The sequence below is a fragment of the Salminus brasiliensis genome, chromosome 15, assembly GCF_030463535.1.
Source record: "Salminus brasiliensis chromosome 15, fSalBra1.hap2, whole genome shotgun sequence".
Lineage (NCBI taxonomy): Eukaryota > Metazoa > Chordata > Actinopteri > Characiformes > Bryconidae > Salminus > Salminus brasiliensis.
In genome coordinates, this window is record NC_132892.1 from 5,478,081 (window position 1) to 5,501,177 (window position 23,097).

General features: G+C 40.9%; 2 protein-coding genes across 2 annotated transcripts in view; one reads left to right on the forward strand and one right to left on the reverse strand.

Moving 5' to 3' along the window:
• Positions 1-5,711: 5,711 nt before the first annotated feature.
• Positions 5,712-10,212, forward strand: LOC140536260 (protein disulfide-isomerase A2-like). The gene is made up of 4 exons (XM_072657980.1): positions 5,712-5,828; positions 5,925-6,106; positions 9,289-9,510; positions 10,144-10,212. The coding sequence occupies exons 1-4, from the start codon at positions 5,714-5,716 to the stop codon at positions 10,210-10,212; spliced, it is 588 nt and encodes a 195-aa protein (XP_072514081.1). The 5' UTR covers positions 5,712-5,713.
• A 1,151-nt stretch (positions 10,213-11,363) lies between these two features.
• The window catches only part of LOC140536168 (uncharacterized), a 56,052-nt gene continuing 44,318 nt past the window's right edge, over positions 11,364-23,097 (reverse strand). The window contains exon 13 of the mRNA XM_072657850.1: positions 11,364-13,299. Coding sequence (XP_072513951.1) covers positions 12,761-13,299 — 539 coding nt within the window. The 3' untranslated portion in view covers positions 11,364-12,760. The remainder of the gene's footprint in view (positions 13,300-23,097) is intronic.

A 23,097-nucleotide genomic window follows, 5' to 3' on the forward strand; every position in this document is an offset into this window, starting at 1 on the left:
GGTGGAGGGATAACGAAGGAGAAGAAGGGATAAAGATGAAATGTTATGAAGGTACAGTTCGCTGCTGGCACTGTTCGGTAGCGTGATGTATAATCACTTTTCTCCTCCATGGTTTTCTACCAGCTGAGATTCGAAGAGGGGAGTCGTAGTTTTTTAATGATTAGGGTGGGGGAGAAAGGCCGTATACCTTCTTTTCATGGATCCACGAAACACATTTCTGATCCCAGCCTTTCCACCTGACTTTTATTTGAATGCCGGATTTATTTCCTTTTTCCCTCTATTTTTTTTAACCCGATAGGTCCTGTTTACCAGTACTAAGATTTTCTGCATTTTTTCTTCATTAAAATAACCTTCTATCAAATCCCCATCCATGTCCCTAAGTTTATACACGGATGGGCTCGTTTTAATACTTTTTATACTACGAAAAAATATTCATTGAAAAATGTTGCTCTTAGCCTTTGTTCACTTCATATCTGGCTAGCTGGACCATTTCCTACCGCTGAATGTCTGTTTTTACCAGACGAATAAATTATAATAAAGTTAGTTATGTCCAGTCACCTCCTCGAGTTTCATTCCAATAGATCTGTGAAACGTATGGTTGTAGGAACGCACCAGCCATTTTAACACGTCCAAATACCGGGCAGATTTATCACCCAACATTTTTCCATACTCGTAAAAAACGTTAGAATAAACCTTTCCTCATCGTTGTACTTCGATTACATTGATTACTTAAATCCACCAAATCAATTTGCTTTGTTAGTATCACACCGATGACACAAATGTTTAGTAATTCTAATACCATAATAAAAATTATGCTATAATAAAATAAACTGAACAAAATAATGTTCAGTTCAAATACTTTGGATACATGTTTTGTAATAAAATTATGCTGAATACAATGGGTACATGTTTAAAATAAAATAAAGCTAAATATTTTGAATACACTCTTTGGGCAAAGAGTTGAAAAAAGAGTTCTAATCGTTCAAACCTTCTTTCAGCTTATTGTAAACGGTTTTCATGATGCTCATCACAAATCCATCCAGTTGGACAGTAATCTTAAACTCCTGATGCAAAGCTTTGCGAACGACGGTTTCACAATTAACGAAAACATTCCTCAATTTCTACTTTAAAGAAAACGCACGGGACACCTTCCACGCATGTGTGCTGTCCTTGTGAAGGGTGATCATTTTACACCCCGGACACATTTTTCCGTTTTCTTCTTTTTCACTCTCCTGACACAGTTGTTCTTTTTGTTCACTCTGATTATTCTTTGTCTCAAAGATCTTTGCATCCACAACGTCTATGTCCTCAGGACCGTCATTTGTCCCAGATTCATCATCAGAGGATTCCAACGAGTCGCTTGTCACGGACATAAAAACCCCGCCCTTCTTCTTCCTAACGCGCGAACCCGGTCGATCTTTCAGGTCTTCATGTCTCTCGCATAGCGACAACCTGGCTCGTTTGTTTGCTTTTACATCTTCCTGGCTAGCAATCATCATTCACAGCTTGAGAACATCGCAACATTCACATGTGCAGTTGTTGCTAGCTGGTGACAGAGCGAGAAACTAGGAGGATTCACACATATGAGTTTGGTATGAACACATGTACCATTCTACCTAGTTAAAACTGAGACTAACAACTGAATGGATCACATCTAAATATAAAGAGCATATAAGTATTTGCATTATTGTAATATTATTTAGTAATAGTAATAATAATAATAATAATAATAATAATAATATTTTAATATTTCTATCTAATAATCTTTCAAGTTTACAGCTCACAGCTTTCGGTGTTGTGGAGAAGTAAACTGAAAGCTTAAGGACACTTTTTTGATGAGTTTGTCTTATTTACACAATCTGAACAAAAGTAAGAGAACATTTGCTTTACTTGTAAATGTGAAAAACCTTTTTTGGACCAGAGGTCAGAAGGACCAGCATTCCCAGAAGCAGCACACCAAGACTAGTCATTCTTCAAGGAAGGGTGAAAATTCCCTCCAAAATTAGCTGAGGGTGACAACAACTGGATATTAAAGAAAATATCCATCATGTGAGACTGAACTTTAACATCTGGGTATAGTCTAGATAAAGAACCCTCTTAATAATTAATGCATTTTACATGTATTTTTCTTATCAGCAATAACCAGCTATTTTTTAGCACCTATCAAATTCAGATCTGTGAGTACAGTGAGGCAGGTGACAATTCGATTTTTTCATGCCAAGTGAAGTATATTTTCTACTTGTATCAACAAGTGGGAACCCCTGAAGTTTATTAGAAGTTTGCAATAATTATTTAAACGAAATTAGACATGTGCATAAATTTGGGCACCCCAACAAAAAAAATTACATCAATATTTAGTAGGTCCTCTTTTTGCAGAAATAACAGCCTCTAAACGCTTCCTATAGCTTCCATTAAGAGTCTGGATTCTGGTTGAAGGTATTTTGGACCATTCTTCTTTACAAAATATCTCCAGTTCAGTCAGGTTTGATGGTTTATGAGCATGGACAGCACGCTTTAAATCACACCACAGATTTTCAGTAATATTCAGGTCTGGGGACTGAGATGGGCATTCCAGAACGTTGCACTTGTTCCTCTGCATGAATGTCTTAGTAGATTTAGAGCAGTGTTTAGGATCGTTGTCTTGTTGAAGTATTCAGCCTCTGCGCAACTTCAACTTTGTCACTGATTCTTGATCATTGTTCTCAAGAATCTGCTGATATTGACTGGAATCCATGCGACCCTCCACATCCTTCTGTTCGTCAACTTAACCATTGAGTCCGACAATGCCCTGCTTGATGACTACAGAGCTGCCGCAGTCGAGTTTAAAGGGAAAGTGAGTTCTGGACAACCACAGATGAACACACTCAGACATTTATTTGCATGTGATTGCTTTGCCTCTCTGTTTATCTCTATTCCTGTTTAAAAAATAAAAATTCCTGTTACTGGGAATAGTTAAATGAGAGGTGCACTGACTTCCAAAAGGCATACCATTAAGGGAAGGCCAGGTCATGCACATTTCAATGCTTTATAAAAGAAAACCCTGCAAACCTTCTGCCAACATGGGGCTACCAAGCACTTTGGCCATCAAAATAAGCTCTGGAGACCCAAGAACAGTTTCATAGAGAACTTTTGTGAGTTCTGTGGACTAATTAAGTTGACAACTGAGCTTTTTGACTTCAATGAGCAAAGATATGTTTGAAGAAAAAGGGTTCCTAAAAAGAACACCTTTTCAACTGTTGAGCATGAGAGTAAATCAATCAGATTTGGGCCTTGTGTTGCAGCCAGTGGCACAGGAAACATTTCACTGGAGGAGGGAAGAATGGATCACAAATGGAGGGTGGTTTCACACTAGTGCTTTCTTCCGGATTGCTTTGAGAGTTCTGTAGGTTTTTAAAGCCAGGAACAGTCAAGAGCACCGATCTTTAGTCCTCTTTGACCAGGAGTGCCCAAACCTTGAGACTGAAGAAAAAAAAGAACAAATCTGACTCAATTCTGTAGCAAATCTAGCCTAAGGAGGTCTCATGATAGCAACAGCTCGGGGAGACTCCAAAATCAGTGGGTTGTGATTGAGCTTTTGGTGTAAAGGCCTAATTTATGATCTGGTTAATTGTTTTTATAAAGAAAAAGGTGCATGTTTATAATGTTCTCTTTCAGAACTGTAGTACATTGTGTACATATACAAGGTGCTTCACAAAGTTCTTTCAGCTGTGCCATAGGAGAAGCATTTTTGTATTAGAGATGTGTAGGTGAAGAACCTTAAAATTGGACATTTATATCTTTGTGTGGTTCTTCTATGAACCATTTGAAGCACCTGAATTTTAGGGCCTGTTTCATTCTGTAGATGGCTTCCTTTCCATATCAGAAATGTTTAAACTGGGGCTTTCAAAAATCATCACTATCGCCCCCCTGTGGTAAGCAAAAGTGATACATTCAGTCTTTGCTAACATTTTTCTCCCAAATATCACTGGATCTTTCTGCTGGATTCTTGTCCTGGAGTCTTTGACATACCCACGCCGTTCAAACCCCAGATTGTTGGTCTGATTCGGGCTTGTATACAGCTTTGCAATGAGCAGTATGATTTCCATGTAGCAACAGATATTTAAGGGATTTTTCCTATATGAATGAATGAGTAACACCCAACCAACCACATGGGGTACCAAAGCAACTATCAAGCAAACACCTGGCAACACCCTTGCAACCCTAAGTAGCACCTGATATAATATCAAACACGTAGCAACCACCTGTGACATTGTAACAAATGGGTTAAGGCAGGCTGCATGTGCAGGTCGGGAAACAGGCAGGCAGGTACAACACAGGTGAATCCATAATCCAGGTCATACAACAAAGTAGGTCAAAACCAAAAGTACCAACAAGGCACTGCAAACACGCCAAAGACTGGTAGAGTAATAGTGACACCCCTAAAGCACCAAAAACTGAGGCGCTTAAGGGGAATCCCAATCCATGAACAGTCATGAACAGCAACTGTGTGCTGGAGATGAGCCTCAGGTGAAGGGTGGAGTTTAGCCACCTGACCTGTGCATGAGCTCCCCACTGAGGCCAACAGAGAGAGACATTACAGATACCATTGCAACCACTTAACACAATAGCAACTACCTTGGATACCATAGCAACCACAAAGTAACACCATAGCAACCCACCTAGCAACACCACAGTAACGACCTAGGATACACCTTGCAACACCATAGCAACCACCTTTCAAAAGGACATGCACTTTTATGATATTATATATATATATATATATATATATATATATATATATATATATATATATATATATTTATTTATTTATTTATTTTATTTTTTTTACTTCAGCAATATTAAAGACATTGACACAGCTCCAGATGGTTCAGTTTGATCCGTGAGTGTGATCCGGGCTTATACTTATGTTATAATGATACAAATAGAGTAGTAATACCCAAACCAAGCACATAGGGTACCACAGCAAACAAACACTCACCAACAGGCTAGCGACCACCCAAGACACCACTGCAACCACTAAGCAGCTTAATAACACATAACTACTAAGCAACCACTTAACAACACCATTTTAACATTGTAGAATTCCTATGGGATACCATAGAAACTGCCTAGCAGACAAAGCAATTCCATAGCAACAACCAAGCAACTAAGCATTTTTTTTTGTTTTTGTTTTTGTTTTTAGCAGTTTAGAATGCCTTCTAGTTTGCAATCATTAATTTGATATTTAGCTTTTGCAGTACTGATACTACAGAAGGCTGAGCGCAGTAATAAGTTTCTATTATTGTGTGCTTTGGTCACTGACCAACCTCAGATGTTCCAGATGAGATTCTCAGGGTGGTTTGATAAAAAGACAAATACACTACAAAACAGTGAATAAGCAGCAAACAATCACATTAAGTCGACTTCTGTCTGTTCAAGAAAAGCTAAAGTAGGGCTGTGTCCCAATAATTTACTACTTTACTCATTTTTACCTAATCTGATGTGGATTCACATATTAGTCAGCTCTTAGTGATGCATTGGGCAACAGATCAGGCAAGGAAGGCAGAAAGGAATTTCTAAGGAGGTTATAATCTTTCCATGTCTGTTTGTGTGTTTCTCATAATGTATTGTTTTTATTACTGTAAGCAAATGTAGTACTAATCTGACAACCAGTAAGTTCATGAATGAGTCTTAATTTGGTTCTTGATCCTCAACTGTCTTTACACAGCCTCATATGATGAGCCAAGAGATTCCTGAAGACTGGGATAAGAATCCCGTCAAAGTCCTGGTGGGAAAGAACTTCGAACAAGTCGCCTTTGACGAGACCAAGAACGTCTTTGTGGAATTCTGTAAGCAGAATATTCTGATCATTTCAGTCAAAACTAAAACTACATAGGCGGGTCACTGATCTTTGCTATTATCCCTATTATTTTGACATTTCCCAGATGCTCCTTTGTGTGGTCACTGTAAAGAGCTGGCCCCTGTGTGGGAGAAGCTGGCAGAGAAATATAAGGACCATGAAGACATCATCATTGCCAACATGGATTCCACAGCAAATGAAGTGGAGGGGGTGACAGTGCAGGGTTTCCCCACCCTGAAGTTCTTTCCAGCAGGGACTGAAAGAAAGGTCAGCGATTTTTTTTCTTATCTGACCTCATCAATGCTTTTCATCATACTTTAGTATACTGCTTTTGGGGGAACATGGCATCCTGCATGGGTAATATATGACATGGGATGTTCTATAATGGGTACAAATAACTCAGATTTTCTCAGGATAATTATCTCGAGTTAATTCATTTGGGAAACAAATTCCAATGTTTTTCTGGGATTTTTTTTCCAGCTTTGCCCAGGTAATTTTCCAGGCAGGAGTTTTGGGGATAATTGTCCTAAGTTATACAACCCCTGGTAAAACACATGAAATCACCACACTTAACACATATTCAGATCTGTTTTACTTCCTGACAAACAAGAAAATCTCAGATATTATAAAACAAGTTTTATTCCTTCTGGCTTACTTTTAAAAAATGTTACTAAAATATTGTGTGAACACAGACGTCTCTGTCTGTGACAGGACTATAGGAAATTAGCTGAATGAGATAGGATTAACATATAGGAAACCACTAACCCCTAAACAGTATAAAACAAGGTTACACTGGGCTAAAGAGAAGCAGACTGTTGATGATTGGATGAGAGCAATCTTTAGTGATGAATTGCCACTTTGCATTGGCCAAAGAGATGATACTGGAGCTTCTGTCTGGTACCGTCCAGATGAAACATTAAAAGATGACTGCTTGAAGATGACAGTTAAATAAACTCCTTTATGATATGGGGTCCCATTTAAGGTGAACAAGCAGGGACATAACAGATATTACCTCAACAGTCAATGCACAGGTGTTCACTGACATTTTGGAAACTTTTCTCATGCAATCAATAGAAAAAGGTCATGGGAAAGTTATCTGAGATCCTGGACATCCTAGTCGGTCCTATTATATATATAATATGAGTGTGTGTTTGTGTATATAAATATACATATGATTGTAAGGATGTACGTATGTATGGGTGCATATGTACATAAAAGTGTATATAATAAGTTCTGGTCACCAGAAGGTGGGAGGTTGTGGCCAATGGAGAGTGGCCTGGGGTTTATCCATCCTACAAAGATGATCCATTAGCCATTGGGTTGGAGTTGGAACCAACATGATGTAGAATATTGTTTTTTCATGATGTTTTTTAACACTTTCATGAAGTCCATTAAAGAATTCAAGCCTTCATAAAAGCCACAGGAGGCACAACAGAATCATGCATGATTCCATATTTTTCTGTAGTTCATCCTAAAAAAATTTCATTAATTACAACAATTACAACAATTTTATTTAAATGTGTGTGTATATTTCACAAAGCCAGAATGTTCAGCTGTTAAAACTGAAATGGTTTTGTCTTTCTTTTTTTTTTTGCACTAAAAACAACAACAACAACAACAATAGCAATACTTTGGTTACAATATTTGTGTAGCCCCTGGTGTCCAGGAGATATGGAGTAAATGGAGTACTGGTGCCATCTGCAGGACAGCACTTACATTCTCCCTGTGTATCTACAGAGAATTTTCTACAATTTATTTTTCAAGATGATAAGCTAATTATTCAGAGACATATACTAAAACTATACTAAACCCTAGTGTATTTCCCACATGTTCTTTCAATGGCTCCATACATTTATCACCATCATCTACAAATGAATATAATATCAAATTAATTTAAACTTTGCTTCCAGCACCTGCTGTTTATGAACAATTCAGAAGTACGTAGAGTGAGTGTGAATCCTGCAGCTGTAACAGACAGAGGGGTTAGTTGTTAGTTTCTTAAAACTGTAAACAGTAACAAACACTAGTAATTCAGTAAAAGTGCTCCATATTAGCTTTATAACCTGGATTTGTAAGAATATCTGCAGCTAAATCAATATGATCAGTCAAAAGAGGATGTGTGCAAAATTCCACATTTATTTTTCACATCAAAGTGGAACAGCAATTATCAGCATTAATCACTTAATTAAGTTTATTTAAAATGATATATATGGGCTCACGCTGTTTACTTTGGGACGCTTAGTTCTAACACTGTGTTAAAAGTACCTCCAGCATGTGTGCTTGCTTTGAGTTGTTTACATGCTTCCGAATTATACACACGACTCAGTACGCAAACACACTTCACTTCAGGGTTCATCCTGAAAAATATCTTTCCTATCTTTTTACATTCTCACAGTAAGGTCTTCTGTGAATTCTGACTATATTTAGACATTTTCTCAAGATTCACACCATAGTAAGTAACTTTAAGCACAGATCCATTAGAACGTTTTCTAAATAATTTGTATTTTTATCAAACAATTGTATCATTGTTCATTTGCTCTTCTACTTTCCTGGGGGGCTTTTTTTATTAATTTTACTCTGATACAGTACAATGAGCACCTCCCACTGTTACAGTAAACCCAGTTCACTACTACTGAACTACTACAGTCTCTGTAGACTGCATCAATCCCACTGTGGATATACAGTACCAGTCAAAAGTTTGGACACACACTTTATTTTTATTTTTTATTTTTTCCTACATTGTAAATGAATACTGAAGTCAACCTGACTATGAAGGAACACACAAGGAATCATGTAGTAGTAAAATATAATAAAATACTATACTAAAATACATTTATGTGGGATATTATTTGGGGGTGCTGTTAACTTGCGGTTTCTGAGGCTGGTAACTGATGAACATATCCGGTGCAACAGAGGTAGCTCTTGGTCTTCCTTTCCTGGGCTGGTCCTGATAAGATCCAGTTTCACCATAAGTTTAAGAAAGTTTTCGGATTGACTGACCTTCCTTTCTTAAAGTAATATTGTACTGTCATTTGTCTTTACTTCGCTGAGTAGTTTATTATTAATTACTCAAATAGAGTTATTCACTGTATACCAACTTTACCCTATTCACAGCACAATTGATGGTCTCAAACACATTAAAATGGCCAGAAATTCAAATGTTTAACTCTTGATCAGACACAGCTGTTAACTGAAAGCCATTCCAGGTGACTACCTCATAAAGCTGACTGAGAAAATGCAAGTGCAAAGCTGAGCAAGAGGTGCCTTCTTTGAAGAATCTAAAATATAGTTTGGGTGACTTTAGTATTAATCTACAATGCATAACATTTTTAAATAATGAAAACACAAGGTGTATCCAAACATTTGATTGGTGCTGTATATAATATATTGTTTGAATGTTTTTGAAGAAATAAACTCTAATCAATGTATTTTCAACACTCTGATATCAGGTGGTGGATTACAATGGAAATAGAGATTTGGAAACTTTCTCCAAATTTCTGGATAACGGTGGGGTGTTGCCTGAAGGGGAGAAGGAGAAAGATGACGATGATGATGATGATGATGACGATGACGATGATGATGATGATGAGGATGATGACGATGATGATGATAAAGATAAGGACAAAGATGAAGATGAGGACAAGGATCAGAAAGACAGTGAAGAAGATGAGGTCTGTAATAGAATATAAAAGTCATACATTCCATGATGCTGACAAGTCTGCCTCTATCTCTGACGTTAAAATGTCCAAACTAAGATGTAATGCTAAAAACAGCATTTTTTCTCATCTCCTTTTAATAATCTCCTGATTGTTCATTTATAGTCTCAAATCTTTAATAAAATAACAATAATAGCAGCCGTAACTGAGCAAATAAGACAAGTTAAACTGTTAATAAATCATTGGAATACCCATGCTAGCATAATTTTAAAACCTCCAGGAGTTGATCCTTGGAGTAGGAAAAGAACTTCTTACAGTTTAATATCTGAAATCTGAATATGCAAAATACAAATTATAATGCACATGAATAGCTTTCTGGAACTACACTGAAATCCACTACACTAAAACCCATAAAACATCACTTTAATGCTGACTGAGGCTCATTACCCACTTCTGGTAGCCTTCAGGCCTTTTTGGAAATATGTTTTTGAACTGGTTAAATTTGTGTGCTTGTTCACACTGGACGTAGTAAAATAGATCAGTGTGTAAAATCAGTGCTTTCTTTTGTATGAAAGATCGTCTTATACAGGCGTTCTGTTCTGTTAATTTTCCTCTTGATCACATGTTCTTTCTATTTTTTCTCTTTAGGACTCAAACGAATCGGCGGAAGATTCAGAGAAACCCAGCAATGAATCCAGCAGCAAAGATGAGCTATAAAAAACAAACCAGCTCAGAAATCAGTTGGATAAATGAAGAATGACTGACACCGAACTGAATATTTGAACACAGGTTCACACAGTGTGAATTGATTGACTCTGCACTGAACCATTTAAATGTCATTCTATAGAGCAAAGCCAAATAATTGATCATGGTCAGAATTGTTTTAATGTTTAAAACAAACATCTCCCAGTTCTTTCTACAGACCTCAATTCAAGTGAAGTCAAGACATCTACCAGGTCTTTCCTGAGGTGTGAAGAAAGACCTGAGATGTTATGATGTAAAGCAGGACAGATAGGGAAGTATTATGGTATATCCATACATTGGTCTCATTATCGTCTTAATATCTTTAAAGAGTTTATATAAAGCATTTCTAAACCCTGTTCAAACAGTTTTAACTGAATAAACTCTGGTTAATAATTCTGGTGATGACTTTTCACTTTTTGATAGCACACATACATTACAAGTTACATCATTTCTTCATCCAGTGTTTTCATAAAAATAAATTAGTGAACCTAGTGGTAAAAAAATTACTCAATTCCTGTTACACAAAGAAGAATAAGTACTACCCAACTGTGAAGCAAGGGGGTGGTAGCATTATGTTGCGGGGGTGTTTTTTTCTTACGTGGAGTCACCGCCAGTCTATGGGTGTGTGTAATATTCTTTGGTGCCATAATGTCAGTTAATCCATTTTAGTTTCATTGGTTCACAGCAAAGAAAGGCTTCTTCTGCATTACTTTCCCATACAGCCTCTCCTTCTGCAAAGTGAGCTGAATAGCTGATCGATGCACAGTGACACCATCTGCAGCAAGATGATGCTGTAGGTCTTTGGAGCTGGTCTGTGGGTTGACTATGACTGTTCTCATCATCCTTCACCTCTGCCTATCTGAGATTTTCTTGGCCTGCCACTTCGGGTCTAAACTAGAACTGTGCCTGTGGTCTTCCATTTCCTCACTATGTTCCTCCCAGTGGAAACTGACCGCTGAAATCTCTGAGAGAGCTTTTTATATCCTTCCCCTAAACCATGATGTTGAACAGTCTTTGATTTCAGGTCATTTGTGAGTTGTTTTGAGGCTCCCATGTTGCCACTCACTTCTCCAATATCACTGTGTTCATCTGCTATGATAAATTTAACTGAAATTGCTGATCCGATCAGCCAATGATTTATAAAGGAAAATCATCAACATTATCAGGGGTGACCAACAACACGTACTCCTGACATATTGAAATATGAGAGATTAATGCTAATGTACTTGAACTTGTCTGTGCTTTAATATGTCAGCAGTGCTTCAGCTTCTATAAACATTTACAGAATGTAGAACTCACACATATTTAACTCTATATAAAACATCTCATATAAACCCCCAATCTCCAAAACACCAACTTCACACCTTCTCACCTTTCAGTGGAAAAGATTTTATTACCAATCAGAATCAATAAAATCAGAATCAATAAACTCACAATCAATAATCAATAAACTCACAAACATAATCAATAATCAATAAACTCACAAACATAATCAATAATCAATACATGTACAATCCCAATCAACAAATTTACAATCATAATCAATACATTTACAATCCTAATCAATACTATTTATTGATAGAGAATCAGAGCAGATCAGTGATCAGAATATTGATAAGAAAAATCTCTAATATTGATCTGAATATTTTTGAAGAGCTTCATTTAATAAAGTTTCTGCTAAATTTAAATTCTCACACACTCTCTCCCGCTCTCTCTCACACACACACACACACACACACACACACACACACACACTCTCTCGCGCTCTCTCTCTCTCTCTCACACACACACACACACACACACACACACACTCTCTCCCGCTCTTTCACACACAGACACACACACACACACTCTCCCGCTCTCTCTCGCGCTCACTCACACACACGGCTCTCGCTCTCTCTCGCGCTCGCACACACACACACACATACACACGGCTCTCGCTCTCTCGCGCTCGCACACACACACACACACACACACGGCTCTCGCTCTCTCTCCCGCTCGCACACACACACACGCACACACACACTCTCCCGCTCTCTCGCGCTCGCACACACACACGGCTCTCGCTCTCTCTCCCGCTCTCTCACGCGCACACACTCTCTCCCGCTCTCTCACGCGCACACACACACACGCGGCTCTCGCTCTCTCTCGCGCTCGCACACACACACACACATACACACGGCTCTCGCTCTCTCGCGCTCGCACACACACACACACACACACACACACGGCTCTCGCTCTCTCTCCCGCTCGCACGCACACACACACAGACGCACACACACACACACATACACACTCTCCCGCTCTCTCGTGCTCGCACACACACACGGCTCTCGCTCTCTCTCTCCCGCTCTCTCACGCGCACACACTCTCTCCCGCTCTCTCACGCGCACACACTCTCTCCCGCTCTCTCACGCGCACACACACACACGCGGCTCTCGCTCTCTCTCTCTCGCGCTCGCACACACACACACACACACACACACACACACACACACACACACACACACACACACACAGGTTATTCTATCTTACAGAGAATCACTGAGGAGTCATAATAAAGCCTAAAACCAGCATAGGGGGGTTGAGTGAATGTGGTGTAGAATGTGTGTAAGTGTGTGAGTGTGTGTGTGTCAGAGGAGACGCTGTAGAAGGACAGAGTGCCGGCTGGACAGTCCACATACACTCCTACTCTCTTACAGCTGGAGGGAGGAGGAGGGAGATCAGTGCTGTTCTTATTGTGACGAACAGAGTAACTGTTATTAGAGCAGAACAGAATCCAGGAGTTTTCATTCCGTCCAAACTCACAGTCTGAACTGACTCCTTTCCTGCTGATACTTTTATAAGTCAGAGCTACTTCAGCTCCTATCCCGCTCCACTCAGCCTCCCAGTAACAGCGTCCAGTCACACTCTCTCTACTCATCACCTGATAATACACATTAAACCTCTCTGGATGATCAGGATACGACTGCTGCCTTCCACACTCCACCTTCCTGTTCCCCTCACTCAGAGAGAGACATGTGTGAGCTGTGTTTGGGTCCAGTGTGAGATCACAGGCATCTAAACACAGAGGAGAAACACATCACTAAGAGTGTGTGTGTGTGTGTGAGTGAGTGAGCGAGAGACAGACCGCGCGCTTGCGCTTGCGCGCGCGTGTGTGTGTGGCAGTCTCTCTCTCTCTCTGCCACACACACACACACAAACACACATACACACACACACACACACACTCTCTCAGACTGTGTGTGTGAAAGAGAGAGAGAGAGAGAGAGACAGGGGGACAGTGTGTGTGTTTGTATGTGAGTATGTGACACAGAGAGAGAGAGAGGGACAGTTTAAGTGTGAGAGAGAGAGAGTAAAGAAAAAGAGAGTGTGTGTGTGTGTGTGTGTGTGTGAGTGTGTGTGTGTGTGTGTGTGTGTGTGTGTGTGTGAAATGTCTACACTTTTTTATTTGTAAAGGAGAGAGCTCACAGGAAAGAAAGGGGTTATATTTAGAATAGTGAGTGAAGGTCATTTCAGTTCAACTAAAATCATCAGGATTTAATCAGACAGAAAAACAACAGAACAATAAGAAGCAGAAGCAGAGCAGCTGGCAGAGCAGCTGGCAGAGCAGCCGTCAGCACTGGAAGCAGATACACCAGAATCAGGATCAGGATCAACTACAGAAAGAATCCAAAGGAAAGAGGAAAAGAGAAAAACTGAACAGGGAGCTGTAAACCTGCTAAACCCACCACAACAAAGAACACCAGAGGAACAGAGAAGAACACAGAGACAAACCAAACCCACTAAAACAGGAGCAGAGACCAGACACCACTACACCTCCGCCTCACACTGGGGTAAGAAAACAGCTTCCACAGAGCGACAGATTCACAGACTGGAGATTCTCATCCTAAATGAACGTCTACATTCAAATATAGCTACAAAAGAGGAGAACGTGCTCAGATATCACTAACCTGGCTAAGTTTGCTAAAGCAGCTAATCTGACTCTTACTGTGAGCCTCCTCTGATTGGCCAGCTGCACCGCCTGCATTTTTCAAAAAACCTGCTACAGCCAATGAGAATGTCCTCAGCAGCAGCAGCAGCAGCAGCTCCGCCTTCCCACACTTTTGACTTCCCCACAGAAGTTGGATCAGAGAGCAGCAGAGAGCAGCATAAACAGAGACAGCAGAGAGAAAACCCCTGAAATCCTGTTTAAAGACTGCTGCTTAATCAGAGGGAGAAACACCACCACCAGCCTGCTCTTCCACACTGAGCACAGTCCAGCACGGCATTCAGCTCTGATATTACACACACACACACACACACACACCACAGAAAGAGGATCTGCAGGAGCCGCCAGTTATACATCTTTGAGGATGCAGAAGACGACTCAGAGAACAGCTTCTAACACTGAACATGTACTGAAACAGCACAGTGATGGTGCAGAGGAGTGAAGGCGCTCTGCTGAAATTTAAAATGGCTTTTCCAGACTCATAAACCAGACCAAACAAGAAAGAGATGAAGCCCCCTGCCCCCAGCCCAGCAAACAAACACCTGCTGAAGGGGAAACAGAGCTCCCCACAACAGCACTGTAGAGCACAGCCCTCCATCAGTCAGCACTCAAAATCTTCCTGCTACACAGCAGACCATCATGAGCCCTCCTCTTATTCACCTGAAGAGCTACAGAAGCCTGAAGCAGAGGAAGCAGCAGAGCAGCAGATCAGCAGATCAGCCACCGAGGAGAAAGACACTGACATTACCATTCTGATCGATTCCAACGAGAAATTCCTACAAGAGGATTTACTCTTCCCAGGTCAAAAAACATCAAAAATATGGAGCCAAAAAATAAAGACGCCCACAAAATTCTCTCTGATTCCAAACCTGACACTGCCAAATCCATCATTCTCCATACTGGCAACAAGGACCTCTGAACAGAGCGAGAGAGAGAGAGAGAGAGAGAGAGAGAGTAGAAAGACTGATGTGCAGAGTAGCAGAGAGAGCTGCTGAGTCCTTTCCTAACCCCAAAATCATTATCTCCACCCTCCTGCCCTGCACCTGACCCAGCCACCATCCACAAGATCAATGCAGACATCTCTAGAGGATGTGCCCTCATGCCTAATGTGCACCTGGCCCAGCACTCTAACATCACCCCCCACCATCTCTACGACCATGTGCACCTGAGCAAACACACAGTCAGAGAATTTACCAGAACACTTAAAGATATTACAGTTGGCAGACATTCCTACTCAACACAGGAACACGGAGGAAGGTTCCCAAGACCACAACACAGCTTCAGGCACGCAGCCATCAGCCCTACCATCCACAAACATCTCCTGAGAGCTCGACACCTACCTGGACAGCATAGTCCTCCTCACACCCCGCCAACTGGTACATTCATTTTGCTCACCTCTTGGCAGTAGTGCCGTAGATTACATAACAACAGATTTAGACCCTTTCTCTCTCTCAGCACATTCACTGTAACACCACTAACCCCTCTGTCTGATCACAGCCAGAATAACAGCAGTGCACACACACAGCCCAGTAAGCTGTACAACATCCGGAGACCATACAGATGAGCCCGAAACAGCACAGAAGAGTTCCAGAAAGCAGCTGAAAACACTTTTACACCTTCTTTACTGTGAAACACTAAAGAATTATAAATGTACACTCAGAACCAAAACAGCTCAACATACGTACAAGCAACTAACACTAAATGAGGAGTCAATAACAACAAATACATTCTGGAATAACTGGAATAAACTAAAAAAAGAGAGATTATGAAGAACTGGAAATATAAAATGGAGATACATGAACAAACCACTTCCAAACACTGTTTAAAAAATAGAATTTGACTCAAATTCAGAACAAAGCAAGAGAAACAGAAAGCTAAAACCAAATAAAGCATCTGAACCCGACGGCATCCTGAATCAGATGCTAAAATGTACCAGTTCAGAATTTCATTTGGTCATTTTAAAACTGTTCAGTTTAGTTCTGAGTGTAGGTCACTTCCCTGAAACCTGGAACCATGGACTGATAACACCAATCTTTAAAAATGGAGATGAATTTGACCCTAATAATTACTGAGGCATCTGTGTGAACAGTAATCTGGGGAAGTTGATATGTGGCATCTTAAATTCTAGAATATTAAACTTCCTTATGAAGCACAGAGTCTAGAATAGAAGTAAAACTGGATTTTATTAAATCAATGTACACAGGAAACAGATCTGGAATTAAAACTGGCAACAAACAGATTCTCTCTCTCAGGAGCGCGGAGTGAGACAGGGCTGCTGTTTAAGCCAAACCCTGTTCAACATTTATATTAATGAACTAAACAAAATACTAGAGGAGTCTACAGCTCCGGTCTCACTCTGCACGACTCAGAGATCAAATTCCTGCTCTATGCAGACAACCTGGTCCTGCTGTCCCCCATAGAGCAGCAGGGTCTACAGCAGAACCTGGACCTGCTGAAGCAGTACTGCCAGATCTAGACACTGGCAGTAAACCTAAAAAAGACAGATCATGATATTTTAAAAAAGCTCCAGATCTCAGGGAACAAAACACACATTTCTATTAGGCAAGACGAGAAACCAGCCACGCCTTCAACTATAACTATTTAGTCATCACAATCAGTTCCTCTGGAAATTTCCACCAAGCAGTAAATCAGCTGAGAGAAAAACACGCAGGGCTTTCTACGCCATAAAACATCAAATTTGTAGCAGAAATTGCAAATCGAATTCAGTAATGGAATCTACTGCCCTTCATGGCAGTAAAGTGTGAAGTCTGCTTACCAATCAACAATGTGACAAATGAGACAAACATCCAATTAAGACTCTGCATGCAGAATTCTGTAAAAACATTTAAAAAGTGCACAGAAACGCCACCAACAACACATGCAGAGCAGAATTAGGCCGATATCCATTAATCATTAAGATACAAAAAAGCAATCAAATTCTGGAAGCATCTAAAAATGAGCGACCCAAACTCTTACCATTATAAAGCTCTGCAGGACCAACAGTTGAGCAAAGACAACAGTCCCCTCACTCAGCTGGTCCTGAGCTCCAGTTCTACACTAACACACACTAACACTCAACAAGCTCAGGACCAGAATATCACTAAACTAATCAGATATTCTATTCTATTCTGCACTTTCTGACTGAGTGTCCCAAATATACCCTGATCAGAGAACAGTTTTATAGACGAATGATCAGCATCTCTCCTGAGTTCCTGCACTACAGTAACACTGAGAGACTCTGCTGTTTATTAGGAGAGAAGAGTGAACTCCTCCCACTCTCTGCTCTCTATATCACAGCCTGCCACAACCTGAGGAAGAGCCACTCCCACTAATCATTATCCTTTATTAATCATTATTACTCTAACTCTTTACTTATTATATATCTTATACAGCTTCATCACTTTTCTCATTATTATAGTTAATATTGTTATTTTAAATGTAATATTATTTATAATTCTGTACATTTCTTGTAATTATTTGTATTCTGGTATTTATGTTTGTGTATTGTTTGTCTGCTTTGGCAACAGTGTACCCTGTTACAGTCATGCCAATAAAGCATTATTGAATTGAGTGCGAGTGTGTGAGGGAGAGAGAGTGTGTGTGAGAGAGATTTTTTTTTTAAAGCAACTTAATTTGATCATTGAACACTGAAACACAACATCACCACAGAGTACAGCACTGCAAGACCCTCAAAACAAAACAAGGCATGAATCCCTTTCACACACTCAGCTCAGCTGGCAAAGGCTTCCCTTCCTCCACACTACACAAAAGACTATTGAGGCACCATTCCACTTCAAAAATCTCCATGGTAGTCATGAGCTTATGAAAACCAAATTCAAAATGGATTTGCCTGTCCAGTTAAAAAAAAAAAAAATCAGCAGCTGCCACTTAACCCGTTCCTTCTGACTGTAGCCAGCCCAAAGTATAAAACTCTTGGGGGGTAAAAATCTTGGGGGGGTATCAGAAAGGGGCCTGAGTCTTTGGCATTCTAAAAAACAATGAAAACCGTCTCTGAGCCCACAGAAGACACAAGCACTACTCACCTCAGGATTGAACATTGAGACGAAAGCATTAACAGCCAACACACCATGCAGAATTCGCCGTTGGAGATCCCCAGTCCTTTTCGTCAGAGGGGGCTTATACAGCACCATCCACACTGGACGTTTGTCCAAACCCAGCCCAAGCTTGCTTCTCCACACAGTGTCCGGCCTTCCATTGAGCACTGATTTATTTAAAACCTTCACACAGCATTTATTCAAAAGCCTGGCCCGACACAGTGTGAAGATCCAATTTTCTGACAAATAGGAAAAAAAAAGGTGTCAAGCTCCCATTGCCATACTCCTGCAAAAAGGACTTGTCCTCCAACGACAACCTGCTACTCCCGAAGTCCAGAATGATCTTGGCATGCCGAACAGACCACTGCCCCAACAAAGAGGCTACAGCATGAACATTATCTAGGCCCAGTCCTGCCACTTCCACCAAGTTCCTCAGTTTAACTGTCTTCGAGACACAGAGTCTATGTGTAAGAATTACTGCCTCATCAGCCAACACATCCAGCCCAGCTCCTTTAACCAAGGGCTCCTCCAACAGCCAGTAGAGAGTTCTGCTCCAGTCGGTGGTGCTTGAAAACCTCAAAACCTAAAAAGTCCACAGTAAAAAAGGAGTAATCCGTTCAAATGCAACTGTCTATGATCCATAAAAAATAGTGCCATTCTGCTGTAAAGGTGAATCAGTCCTTGCCCCTCTTCCTCCCTGGGAAGGAACAGCACACTCTGCAGGTCCCAGTGAAGGCGGTCCCAGAAAAAATCCACCTGGACCACTTGCAACCGTGACAATAATCCAACCGGAGGGTCCACACAAGACAGTCTGTGCCAAAGCATTGAAGCCACTAAATTATTAGCAACCAGCACTCTTCCTCTAAAAGTCCATGGATCCATCTCCATTTCTTTAAACCGCCTGTCATTTTCTCCAGTTTTTCCCAGTTTTTCCACTGAAACAAGTCATCCCCATTTCCAGGTCATGTTAGCTGGTAGCTGCAGCAAGCCCTCAGACCACTGCCCCGCTGCCAAAGCGTCACGCTTTTTCCAGTTTACTTTAGCTGCAGATAAACACCCAAAATCTCGAACAGTAGCTACCAAATGGTCAACATCTGATTGTCCACTCACCATTATAACAATGTAATCCGCATAAGCGGAAAGCTGAAGCCTAGAGTGCCCATCCTGTCCCAAATCCAGACCAACAATAGTAGAGCGAAGCTTATTAAGCAGTTGTTCAATGGCCAAGGAGTAAAGCATTCCAGACAGAGCACACCCCTGGCGTATGCCGCCACATGCTTTAAATGGTGCACTCAGACCCCTGTTAATCTTCAATACACTTTCAACATCCTGATACAGCACTTTAACCATGTTAAGAAAATACAGGTCAAAACCAGCACTTCTAAGGTCTGCCACAAATACTGGTGCTCAACTCTGTAAAAAGCTTTTTCTTGGTCTATGGAGAAAAGACCAAAGTCGAGCCCATGAATCCTAGCAATCCAAAACATCACGCACCAGGAAAATACTGTCTCTGATGAATCTGCCAGGCACACGGTAGGTCTGGTCATGGCGTATGACCTGCCCCATCACATCCTTCAACCTATTAGCCAGGCTCTTCGAAAACACCTTGAGATCTGTGCACAGGTGACTCAGCGGTCTCCAGTAAGTTGCCCTTCCTAGGCATGTTTTAGGCATATCTTTAGGTGATAACTGCCCGTCTGCAGCTCAAGGGTAAACAGCCCTCCTTCTGGCTCTCATTAAGGACCGCTGACAGATCCGCACCTAGCTCAGTCCAGAAAGCCTTGTAGAATTCCACGGGTAGGCCGTCTATACCTGGGGTTGTCCCACCTTTCATGCCCTGTAGTGCTGCATAAAGCTCATTAACCCCTAGCGGTCTTTCAAGAGCTATGCTAGAGCTCCTAGAGAGCTTAGGCATCCCAGCATAGAAGTCATCAGCCAGCACAGCAGCATGCTTGTACTCACTTTTGTACAGTTCAGTATAAAACCGGTGTGGTTTCGAGATCATAGTAGTACAAAGTCAGATGATTATTATCTCTCACATATACCATATGTATTCCATTAGCTTCATTCTCTTAGTATATTATATCCAGACTAACATACTAATAGACTTAGGCACTTAATCATAACTTTCGGGTGAACTTTTACTGCTCTGTGTGAAAGGGACCACAAATCAGTTACTCCCCTTCGCTCAGAGTGGAACAAACTAGCTACTCCTCCGGTCCTAAGTGTAAGCCTTATCTGTTTTCCCTATCCCTATCCCTATGTTTCAAGGTTGCATACCAACTCGTTTGGATATCTTCAGGTGTGAGGGGCTTCAAAAAAACATATTTGAGCTTCCTTCCTCTTCATTAATTATGCACGTATGGTAACGCTCTTTTGTTTATTCATATCACAATTAGGTGTAACCAATGCGTTGTAACTTCTTTGTCTTCTGTGAACCAATGGAAGGTGACAACACCCCATTGGGGAGGTATATAACCTTTTGTAACTTGGTCAACCTTCAGAGATCTCTGGGTTTTTTCTAGGAGTTTCTCCCCAGCCGAAAGCTTTTCAATAAATATATTACTTTGGAGCATTAACTGTGACTCTGTGATTTTACTGATTTCTGCTTATTTAGAAAATTTCACACCACACCGGACAGCCCGTTTCCTGATCTCAGCCGGCTCTGTCAGATCCCGTCCATCCTCAGAACGCAGGGCATGAATTAAACGGCTCTGGCCATTCTTTCTCTCCAGGCCAAAGAAAAACTGAGATGGGACATCCAGCTGTGTTAGAGTCTGAAAATGTGATCAGACCAAAGCCCCCTGTGCCCTGACACCCAACAGGTCCTTAAGGGCAGATGTTTTCCACCCCAGGACCGCAGCCCGACCCTGATCTCCAGTAGACTCCAGCTGTCGTTGCAGGTCAATAATTTCAGCCTGAAGTGATCTCACTGACTGAGTGATGTACCTCGAAACACTGAAAGTGTATTGTTGACAGAGCTCTCATGTTCACCTTTCCACAATCCCATCATTCACGTAAACTGCAGAAACATCACTTTTGTAGTTTAAGATTATTCCAGTAAGTCATAAACACTCGTTGAAATGTCAGTAGGCACTCTTAGGTTTAATGTTGGCAATAAAAACAGAACACAGAACCAAGCTCTGATCTGAAAAAACAACAGGCGTGATATCACAGCTTTTAAAAACATTAAGGTGATGCTTAAAACAGTAAAATCGGTCCAATCTAGCCAGAGACACAAAACCGTCTCTCACCTTAGCCCAGGTATACTGCCTAAGAGTCTGATTCAGAACCCTCCACACATCACACAAGCTATAGGCTTTCAAGGACTCTCGCAGAACACACTGTGATGCAGCATGAGGTTCTATATGGTTCCTATCTAGTGCATCATCCTCAGTGCAATTAAAATCCCCTCCCAAAAACAAAACGTCCTCAGAACAAAGGTTCTGCAGAGCAGTTTTAACAGTATTCAGTACAAGAACCCTGTCCAGTCCCACAGTAGGAGCATCTACATTAAACAAAACTATCTTAAACTTCTCATATTTGACACAAACCACCAATCACCTTCCCTGCACCACCTGCTCCACCTCAAAGGACATCGGAAGAAAGTTTTTGGCAAATATAATAGCCACCCCCCCTGTAGCTGAGCCTAAACGGCTCATTCTGTCCTCCAGTCAACCTCACTGACAGGATCACTGTGTGTTTCTTGAACGAACAAGATGTCAAGACCCTTTTTCTCTTCATTAAATCATAGATCATTGCTTTTTTCAGCCAGTAAACCTCCTGCATAGGTTTCCTTTCCTCATAAATGCACAAACTGATAGTATAAATAACTTGTGGTCAGGAGAGTAGTCACACTGCTCCACTCCACCACCTCTCCCACACTCAGACCAGTCCTCCACAGAGCACCTCAGCTCAGGTGCAGGTTTAATCGCGTGCCTCAGAGTGAGCTGCTCATACTGAGTTTTCCCCTTTATTAAAAACTATTAAAAATTATTAAAAACTGCTTCATAAACCAACTACCAGCAAAACAGAGAAAAGAGAGAGAAACAGCGGCCCTCCACTCACTCACACACTCACTCACTTCAGCTCAGAGAGAGTGTGAGAGAGAGAGAGACAGCGTGTGTGTGTGTGTGTGTGTGTGTGTGTGTGAGTGTGCATGTGTGACAGGGAGAGAGAAAGTGAGAGTGAGAGACAGTCAGTTTGTGTCTGTATCTGTGAGTGTGTGAGAGAGAGAGAGACAGTGTGTGTGAGTGTTGGAGGTTCTTACCTCAATAGTTCCTGAAAGGAAGCTGGAGTGAAGATGAGCTTCTGAATTTTGAAGTCTTTTATTCTTTCTCAGTGTTTTTCCTCTGTTCAGTCTCTGTTAGCTGAAGTTTAGCTCTGGATTGTTTTCTTCTGTTTCTTATTTTTTTCCTCCAGAAAGTCGAACAGTTTTTCCTTCCTTTTAGTGGTTTTCACTGGTTTTCACTGGTTTTTGGATTTTATCTCATTTTAAAACCATTTAATTTGCAAACGTTTCAGGAGCTGAAATGAAACATGTTTCTCTCTATCCCAATCCTTAACAATCACACACACACACACACACACACACACACACACTGTTTCTCTCTCACAATCACACACACACACACACACACACACACACACACACACACACACTGTGTCTCTCTCACACACACTTTAAAATAAGATAAAATCCAAAAACCAGTGAAAACCACTGAAAAACACTAAAGGAAGGAAAAACTTTCTGGAGGAAAAAAAGAAGAAACAGAAGAAAACAAGCCAGAGCTAAACTTCAGCTAACAGAGA

What these genes read in the sequence shown, in the direction of transcription:
- LOC140536260 (XM_072657980.1), top strand. Translation starts at nt 5,714, where the DNA reads ATGATGAGCCAAGAGATTCCTGAAGACTGGGATAAGAATCCCGTCAAA. An exon ending in GAACGTCTTTGTGGAATTCT is followed by an intron (nt 5,829 to 5,924) that starts GTAAGCAGAATA and finishes GACATTTCCCAG; the next exon opens with ATGCTCCTTTGTGTGGTCAC. An exon ending in CAGCAGGGACTGAAAGAAAG is followed by an intron (nt 6,107 to 9,288) that starts GTCAGCGATTTT and finishes CTCTGATATCAG; the next exon opens with GTGGTGGATTACAATGGAAA.